This window comes from Sinocyclocheilus grahami, unplaced genomic scaffold, assembly GCF_001515645.1.
Source record: "Sinocyclocheilus grahami isolate Dianchi unplaced genomic scaffold, SAMN03320097.WGS_v1.1 scaffold265.1, whole genome shotgun sequence".
NCBI lineage: Eukaryota > Metazoa > Chordata > Actinopteri > Cypriniformes > Cyprinidae > Sinocyclocheilus > Sinocyclocheilus grahami.
This window is the reverse complement of record NW_015505444.1, coordinates 120,173-129,812: the sequence shown is the minus strand read 5'-3', so window position 1 is coordinate 129,812 and position 9,640 is coordinate 120,173. Positions and strand designations below refer to the sequence as shown.

Genomic DNA, 9,640 nt, shown 5'->3' with positions numbered 1-9,640 from the left:
TTTTTTTTTTTTTTTTCACAACCAAAAATGGTGGTTAAAGTTGAGGAAGTACAGACGTTCCTCTCGTTGACAGCCGAGGAGCGGATCCAGTGAGTGCTTGATGGGGCGACACGGAATGGAAAAAGGTTTTCAGGAGTCGCGACAGTATAGGCAGCGCAACTAACGACATGTGAATAATCCCGCCAACTCTAAAGCGTACTAAACTGCAGTGGAAGCGCGAGCTGAGCTGTGCCGAGTCGTACCACGCAGTGGAAAACCGCCATTGGATTTCTTTATCCAATAGTTGTCACTTCAGTTGACGAATCTCTGTTTCTCCTCCAAAGGGACCCCTGGGCTCTAAGCAGCGTAGGCGTGTGGGACTGAAGGCCCCTGGCATCATCCCTCGCATCTCTGTGAGGGAGCCCATGCAGACGGGCATCAAAGCCGTGGACAGTCTGGTGCCCATTGGCCGTGGCCAGAGAGAGCTGATCATTGGAGACAGACAGACTGGGTAAGATGAAGTGACTTGATGAATGCTTGCTTCATTTGAGCTTGGTCATCCATTTAAATTGGTTTCCCCCAGCAAAACCGCCATTGCCATCGACACCATCATCAACCAGAAACGCTTCAACGATGGCACTGATGAGAAAAAGAAGCTGTACTGCATCTACGTGGCCATCGGTCAGAAGAGATCCACCGTGGCCCAGCTGGTGAAGAGGCTGACGGATACCGATGCTATGAAGTACACCATCGTGGTGTCCGCCACTGCGTCTGACGCCGCTCCCCTGCAGTACCTGGCTCCATACTCCGGCTGCTCCATGGGTGAATACTTCAGAGACAACAGCAAACACGCCCTCATCATCTACGACGATCTTTCCAAACAGGTGAGAACTTTGTACTAAAGCTGCGGTCACATTTACTGTTGTTCTGCACATTTTTGCGGGTCAAATCCAGTCACTTCTATTGGAACCAACGCGACTCTGAATTTCATATGAAGGGGAAAGATTTCCCCAACTGGTTCAAATTGGTTGTGGATTTACCACGTCGACCAATAGAAAGTGGCTTGGTTTGTAAGTGATCTCATCTTTAGGCCCAATCCCAATTCTATTTTATGCCCCTTCCTCTACCCCTCCGCCTACCCCTTCCCCTTGAAAGAGCGTGTCAAGGGGTAGGGGTGAAAATATTCCCCTAACAGGGCTCGACAGTGCGACCATTTCAGCTGCATTTGCGACTGAAAACTACTGCGTGCGACTGATGATTTTTTTTAGGAGCACCAGTGCGACTGACGATTTTTTTTAGGAGCACCAGTGCGACTGACCCGATCATCATCATACTTGTGATTGCGCTCAGGGGCGCTTCAAAGGTTTCTACGTGTTTTTGCAGCGTTGAGTAATGTATCAGACATATCTCATGAATCCTTTCATAAGCAAAGTGTAGACGGGGTGTAAATAAGAGATTCATCACGCAGTGTAGCGAGCTTCGTTGATTATAGATGTGAGATCGAGATTAACTAAGATGAGTGACGGCTTTTAATGATTTTTAAGGGAGTTTGTAAATGTGATAACTGATTTAATACAATTCAATAAACAAGAAGTTAATATTAAGTGACTTACATTGTCTGACTATAACACTATTGTATGATTTTGCTCCATTTCGTCCTCGAAAATAGTTTAAAAAGACACAGCGGAGCTGCTGCGCATCTCCATTCGAACACAGCGGTGTCTCGTTTATGAATGAACAGGTTTTTTTTAAACTAATCTAGTGATTCATGATTACCCATTCATAAAGACGGTCACTTGATTCATTCATGAATCAGCCGTTCGAATTAATCAATTGAATGAATGATTCAGTGATGATAAATCAGTGACTTGCCGCCACCTGCTGTCAGTTTTAGTTTCATTTTTAAAGTATCTTTTCAGTTATTTAAATTTAATATTTCTATATTCAAAATATTATATTTAAAACATTAATATCATCATGAATTTATGGATTTAATTGCACTCATTCCACTTCTGAGCCTCATTAAATGTCTGAAAGTACACCAGGCCACTTTTGTGTTCTTCTGTGCCACCTCTACAAATTAATTTTGTTAATACTGATTTCATTTGAGTTTTAACTTTCAGTTAAAGAGCAGTTTCTTATTCTACTCTTATTGTCGTTTTAATTACAATTTTTAAAAAGCTTATAAAATATATTTTAAGAATCTGACAAAAGATTACATACTTTTAATAAAGGTAGAGGAGTCAAATATCACCTCGTAATGGGAAGGCTACTTTTTGATAAAATTTTGGATTATTGATTAGAAGGTGCTCCTAAAATTTTGAACGTGCTCCTAAATTTAAGTTGGGAGCACAAGTGCTCCTAAAAAGAAAAGTAAGCGTGGAGCCCTGCCTAAGAATTGGGACACCACTACTATGTCATCATACGTCGTCTAGCTCCTACAATACACACACCTATACTGGTCGTGACTGAATGTAACATAAAACAAATGATTACTTTTCGTTAAAATCTTTATTAATGCCAATAATGCTTACATTTGTGCCTTTTTGTTCTCTCGGGCAGCCATGTTGCCCCTGAAGCCGGTTTATGCTGAGATAATTCATACCCCTTCGTTTGAAGTGTGGTCCCGAAAAATCTTCGTTTGAAGGGCTGTCTGGCCCTTCCCCTACCCCTCCAACCAAAAGAGAATTGAGACACCCCTTCACGTGAACGCGCAGAATGGAGGGGTAGGGGAAAGGGGAAGGGGTAGAATTGGGATTGGGCCTTAATAAACTGGTGCAAATATCAAAGTTGTTCTTGGTACTTTCCACATTTTATAATGGTAAACTCTATGGGAATTGAGGCTGCATGATTAATCATAAGAAAACCAAATTTTGAATATGGCTTGGTGCGATTTTAATGAAATATCCCTGTGAAATATTTCAGCGTGAAGTGCAGCAGTTGGCTCTTAGAGCAAATGCAGTTCGCAGTTTGGAACACTTTAATATGCATTTTACAATCACTTCAGTGGATCACTTAAATGTGCATTTGCAACATGCACTAGAAGTGCTTCTCAAAGAAGTTCAATGGTTTAATGTTTGAAAATGAAGAAATTAAAACCGCCTTTTTTTTTTTTTCTTTTTTAACAGTTATAGTCATTTCTTAAATGCACTTTTATTTTGTGCATATTAGGAATGTCAAAAATTTCGAATATTCGTTGAATTTAAAATTAAAAATCCACATTCAAATTTTAGGTGTGCGTTAAGGAGGCAGCCTTATCGGTGGCACATGAGATGCGATGGCGCTGTAAGTGTCGTTGCATTTTAATGTTTTTGTTAGTCTATCCAGTTTTGAATATGGCTTGGTGCGATTTTAATGAAATATCCCTGTGAAATATTTCAGCGTGAAGTGCAGCAGTTGGCTCTTAGAGCAAATGCAGTTCGCAGTTTGGAACGCTTTAATATGCATTTTACAATCACTTCAGTGGATCACTTAAATGTGCATTTGCAACATGCACTAGAAGTGCTTCTCAAAGAAGTTCAATGGTTTAATGTTTGAAAATGAAGAAATTAAAACCGCCTTTTTTTTCTTTCTTTTTTAACAGTTATAGTCATTTCTTAAATGTACTTGTATTATGTGCATATTAGGAATGTCAAAAATTTCGAATATTCGTTGAATTTAAAATTAAAAATCCACATTCAAATTTTAGGTGTGCGTTAAGGAGGCAGCCTTATCGGTGGCACATGAGATGCGATGACGATGTAAGTGTCGTTGCATTTTAATGTTTTTATGCACTAGAAGTGCTTCTCAAAGAAGTTCAATGGTTTAATGTTTGAAAATGAAGAAATTAAAACCGCCTTTTTTTTTTTTTCTTTTTTAACAGTTATAGTCATTTCTTAAATGTACTTGTATTATGTGCATATTAGGAATGTCAAAAATTTCGAATATTCGTTGAATTTAAAAAAAAATCCACATTCAAATTTTAGGTGTGCGTTAAGGAGGCAGCCTTATCGGTGGCACATGAGATGCGATGACGATGTAATTGTCGTTGCATTTTAATGTTTTTGTTAGTCTATCCAGTTGAAGCCACTAGATGCGGCGCTGCTGCGTTAATTAAAAATAGAGAGGAAAAAGAGAACATCAATGCGGAGAAGATCTTGTTTACATCAAAACCGAAACCAAGCCGTTCATACAGAACGCATATTTCACGCATTTTCTAGAGGGACATCTATTACTGTTGCACTCCCGTCTCGCACAAAAGAAAGATGTTTCGAAAGCCATGTAAAATTAATGCAAGTTTAACTTTGAAGAAAACACATCGAGATTTTTTTCTCTTTTTTTTTTTTCGCAGATAGTCGTGTTATCTTATGCTTAGAATGATGCGCCCTCTTGTGGCCTCGGGAGAGAAGCCAGAATATCGAGATTTTATGGCGGGTTTTCCACCATCCCACTGCATCATGTTTTTAAATGAAAAATGTACTCCGTGTGATTTGGCTTTCCGCCCTTTGTATTAAACTATGCATACATGTTGTTTAAGCAACTTAAATATAATTTGTTTATAAACATTATTTGAAACATTATGCTCTTTTTTTTTTCGCAGATAGTCGTGTTATCTTATGCTTAGAATGATGCGCCCTCTTGTGGCCTCGGGAGAGAAGCCAGAAGCTTTTCTTCACCCTAACTGAAATCATGCATTTTAAATTTGAATTTAGTATTTCAGCCATTTTGACAGCCCTAGTGCATATGTTATTGCATTTAAAGTAATAATATTTTTGCTTATTTTATAGCTTAATTTAATGTACAGAATTTTGGCCAAATTGTGCATCACTAGAAAAAAGCAAAACAAAAAAAAAATCCCTAAATCAGGGGTTCTCAAATCTGGCCCTCAAGCTCCACTTTCCTGTAGAGTTCAGCTCCAACCCTCATCAAACACACCGGATGAAGCTAATCAAGGTTTTCAGGATTAAGAAAGTTACAGGCGAGTTTGATCAAGGTTGGAGGTAAACTCTACAGGAAAGTGGACCTCGAGGGCCAGAGTTGAGAACCCCTGCCCTAAATTATACGGCCCTAATAGGAACTATGTAGTCACCAAAAATGCTAAATTTGAAGTGTTCACCACCAAGTGCATGCTTTAGACTCTCTCCTAACTTCTTTATTACAATTTAAAAAGCATCCTAGGATGCATGTAATGGAGTTAACGTGTCTGGAGTTTGAATTCAGAAAATAATGGTCAACTTCACTCTCTTCAGGCTGTTGCCTACCGCCAAATGTCCCTGCTGCTGCGTCGTCCCCCTGGCCGTGAAGCCTACCCCGGTGACGTCTTCTACCTGCACTCCCGTCTGCTGGAGAGAGCGGCAAAGATGAACGACAACTTCGGTGGTGGATCCCTCACCGCCCTGCCTGTTATCGAGACCCAGGCCGGAGACGTGTCCGCTTACATTCCCACCAACGTCATCTCCATCACTGACGGACAGGTGAGTCGCCACACAAGCAGATCTTCTGCGCAGACAACGATTTGATTCCAAGCTAATGTTCTCGGTCTCTTAATGCAGATTTTCTTGGAGACCGAGTTGTTCTACAAGGGTATCCGTCCCGCTATTAACGTGGGTCTGTCTGTGTCCCGTGTCGGCTCTGCTGCCCAGACCAGGGCCATGAAGCAGGTTTGTTTTTACTTCCATTTGATGCTTTTGAGCTCATTTCTATGTCAAAATGGTTCCAAAACACCCGGCTGTTTGTTCTTCAGGTGGCTGGTACCATGAAGCTGGAGTTGGCCCAGTACCGTGAGGTGGCCGCCTTCGCCCAGTTCGGTTCTGACCTGGACGCCGCCACACAGCAGCTGCTGAACCGAGGCGTGAGACTCACAGAGCTGCTCAAGCAGGGCCAGTACTGTAAGTGCACTGTTGCCCCCTACTGCATAGGAGGACCGGTTCACTCGCAAACTACTGGTTTGTAATGTTCCTGTGTGGTTTTGTCTCGTTAAGCTCCCATGGCCATTGAGGAGCAGGTGGCCGTCATTTACGCTGGTGTGAGAGGACACTTGGACAAGATGGAGCCTAGCAAGATCACCAAATTCGAGAAAGCCTTCCTTCAACACGTCATCAGCCAGCACCAGGATCTGCTCGCAGCCATCAGGCAAGTTTTCATATGCAGTTTTGTGTAAGGAAAGCCAGTGAACATTGTTGTTGAGCCGCCTCTACTCGGTTTCACTTCTAAATATTTATACTCTTGTGTTTCAGGACCGACGGTAAGATTTCAGAGGCCTCTGACGTAAAACTCAAGGAGGTCGTGCTCAACTTCCTCTCCAGCTTTGAGTAGACTTTGTTTCCTGTATCGCTAATGTTTTGTCAATGTTTGCATAGTGCTTCTGCTTAAATTTATACAAACCCTAAAGAAACATTCAAGTGGCACTTGATCCTCATTGTACAGAAATCTCCTAACCGAGAATAAAGTGTTCCCAACTCCATCTTTGGTTCTCTGCATTTATTTTGTGTTCTTGTGATTGTTTGAATGCTGTTGTGTCTATCATATTTTCTAATTAGTGTTAATCTAAGATGCATGTAGCTATTAAATACCATAATAGACTTTTTTTATTTTTATATATTTTTTTTAAGCACAGTTTAATTTCTTCAAACTCTGTTCAATTATGAATGGTACTGAAATTGTCTTCAGATTTGTATTGCAACTGAAAAATGTAGGCCTGTCAACTGGTGCGTTTTCTAGTAACTTAATATTTATTCTGCATTATCAAGTTCTTTCCACAATTTTTGTACCTTGTCTTGTTATTGCTTTGACTTTCTAATGTGGTTATTTCTTTTTTCAGTTTGTCTGCGGTTTAACTTTCACTCATTGTTAACAATTTTAGTCCTTGTGGCATTTTATAAATGTAAAGCAGTTTAGTTCCAGGGGCTTTTCTTCAGTTAGGATGGATGCTTTTTATTTCAGTGAATGTTTTCACTTAGTTTAATGATTATACTGGTCTGACGATTGAAAACAAAACTTAATTGTAAATCGAGAATTCTGGCTTGCTGTGCCCTTGTGCTTGTCTCGATATGAAATTTGAGTCACGAGATTTCATCCCTGCTGACAGCATGGCATTGCTTATGCAGGTACAGTTGAGAACTTGACCATTTTATTAATTTTTTTTATTCTCTAAATGGCAAAGTTTGTCAGCCATATGGTCTTTTTAAAGTAGTATCTTCACTCGGTGCTTTTAGAGATTTGTTTTGCATAAAGAATCTGAGGTTTGCTTGAGAGCTGAAATCTGGGACACTTTTATTTTTTTTTCTTAATCCGATGGTTGCATTGCCTGGAAAAATGAAAATGGTTTGGAATTTAAGTTTTTCAAACCTCTTAACCTTGTTTTGGGGTCTCTGCCACTAGTTGTAATATAGCTGAGGTCATTTCAGGGCAGTTCCAAATTCTGCCACTAGAGACAGTCAAGTAAAGCTCTTCTCCACCAGTGCTTGTGTTTCATGACTTTACCACCAGGTGCAGACAGTGCACTTCAGCACATATAAGATGGCAATTTGCTTTTGCTATAGAAGTCTGTAGTAGCTGATCAAGTTTTGGTCAACGGTTGGTAAAAAGATTTAATCACAATATGGTTACCTTTGAATGGCTGTCAATGGAGAAATATTCTTGTAGTTTCCAGATAATGAAGTTATGACATCTAACTCGGGCTACTAAAACCTGACCCCTTGGCAGTAACACACTGAAGTCCTGCAGTAGATAATAGTATTTCTACCACGCCCTCCTAACTGCTCACATTGGTAAGTGACACTACACAGGACTGACATTCATTTTTAAAGTATAATGAGATCTAAAGATGTTTGTATGTAACATTATGCTTTATACATGGTCATCATATGTGAATGTCCACCTACATAAACTTCAGAGACTGCTTTAGATACACACTCTAAAAAACAGAACTTAACTGGAAGTGGGTTTTACATTCTAATGTCAGAACTCTCACTCTCTCTATATACACAAAATATATGGTTCTTCTGCAAAGGACCATTATTATTTTTGAAACATGAGAAATATGATTTTCAAAAGGCAAGTTGCTATCTAATATAACTCTCAGATTTTTGACTGTAGAGGAAGTAACAGTACACCCGTCTAGATGCAAATTGTAATCCAAGAGATTCTGTGTACTGTCTTTTGGTCCAATAAGTAATATCTCTGTCTTATCCGAATTTAATAGGAGAAAACTATTGGTCATCCAATCTTTTACATTTTTAACACACTCTGTTAGTTTAGATAATTTAGAAGTTTCATCTGTTCTTGTTGAGATATATAGTTGAGTATCATCAGCATAACAGTGGAAACTAATCCCGTATTTTCTAATAATATTACCAAGTGGCAACATGTATATCGAAAATAGCAGAGGACATAGGACAGATCCTTGTGGCACTCCATATTTTACTGGTGATAACTGAGATGACTCCCCATTTAAATGAATAAAATGGTAGCGATCGGACAGGTAGGATCTAAACCATCTTAAAGCCTGCCCTTGAATACCTGTATAGTTTTGTAATCGATCTAGGAGTATGTCATGATCTATAGTGTCGAACGCAGCACTAAGATCAAGTAAAACTAGCAATGAGACACAGCCTTGGTCTGACGCAAGAAGCAAGTCGTTTGTAATTTTAACAAGTGCAGTTTAACATCCATGGGACATTTTCAATGCACAAAAGTTGTGGTAGCACTTTATTTTACAGTCCTGTTCCTCATGTACATACTATGTACTTATTGTAGCAATTACAATAACTATGTAATAACTAGGTACTAACCATGAACCTAACCCTACCCCATGTAGTTACCTTATATTACCAGTACTTTCTTTAGTAAGTACACGTACTATCAAATAAAATGCAACCAAAGTTTCTTTACACTCTTAAAAACTAAGGTTCCAACAGGGGGTTTTCACAGCAACGCGTAGAAGAAACGTTTATGGCTCCCTAAAGAACCTTTTAGTGAGCAGTTCTCAAAAGAACCATTCTAATAATCTAAAAAACCTTTTTCCACTATAAAGAACCTTTTATGGAATGGAAAGGTTCAGGGATATTAAAGTTTCTTCATGGAACCATTGATGCCAATAAAGAACCTTTTATTTTTATGAGTGTATACTTGGAAAAATATTCTTTAGATAATAAAATGCTCTTCACATGGTAAAAAAACATGGGTCTTCTAAGAACTGTTCCCTGAAAGGCTCTTTGGCGAACCAAAATGGTTCTTTTACGGCATGACTGCAAAGAATTTGTATTTTTAAAAGTGTGTTTATACCAAAAATGGGTCTGCTGTTGTTACAAGCTGAAAAACCCTAATCTGGTACTGTTTAGAACCATTTTTTCTTAAGAGTGTATTTATACAATGCTGTGCCTCTTTATTGGGCTGGAGGAGATGTTAAATACCAGCGGGATACAGTACACGCACCTCTACTGAACAGCTTATGATTACAAACACACACACACACATCTACTGATCACCCATGCGTAAACGCTCTGCTGTTATATTTACACACGTGTGTAAAGGCTCTGGTATTATTATGTCCCGTGGTAGAACTTTTTAATATCACAAACACACTCTTGGCAAAAGGACTCGGAATGTCTGATGTTGGAGTGTGTGTGTGCATCTCTAAACCAGACCGGATGCTCCAGGCCTGCTGTGTACGAGCATGCGT

The 9,640-nt window shown here is 39.5% G+C and overlaps 1 protein-coding gene across 1 annotated transcript in view; it reads left to right on the top strand.

Moving 5' to 3' along the window:
- Positions 1 to 6,421, top strand: part of LOC107599357 (ATP synthase subunit alpha, mitochondrial) — a 9,503-nt gene extending 3,082 nt beyond the window's left edge. Inside the window, exons 5-11 of the mRNA XM_016290924.1 lie at positions 324 to 490; positions 563 to 863; positions 5,208 to 5,432; positions 5,511 to 5,618; positions 5,702 to 5,846; positions 5,940 to 6,090; positions 6,195 to 6,421. Coding sequence (XP_016146410.1) covers positions 324 to 490; positions 563 to 863; positions 5,208 to 5,432; positions 5,511 to 5,618; positions 5,702 to 5,846; positions 5,940 to 6,090; positions 6,195 to 6,273 — 1,176 coding nt within the window. The 3' untranslated portion in view covers positions 6,274 to 6,421. The remainder of the gene's footprint in view (positions 1 to 323; positions 491 to 562; positions 864 to 5,207; positions 5,433 to 5,510; positions 5,619 to 5,701; positions 5,847 to 5,939; positions 6,091 to 6,194) is intronic.
- Positions 6,422 to 9,640: the final 3,219 nt, after the last annotated feature.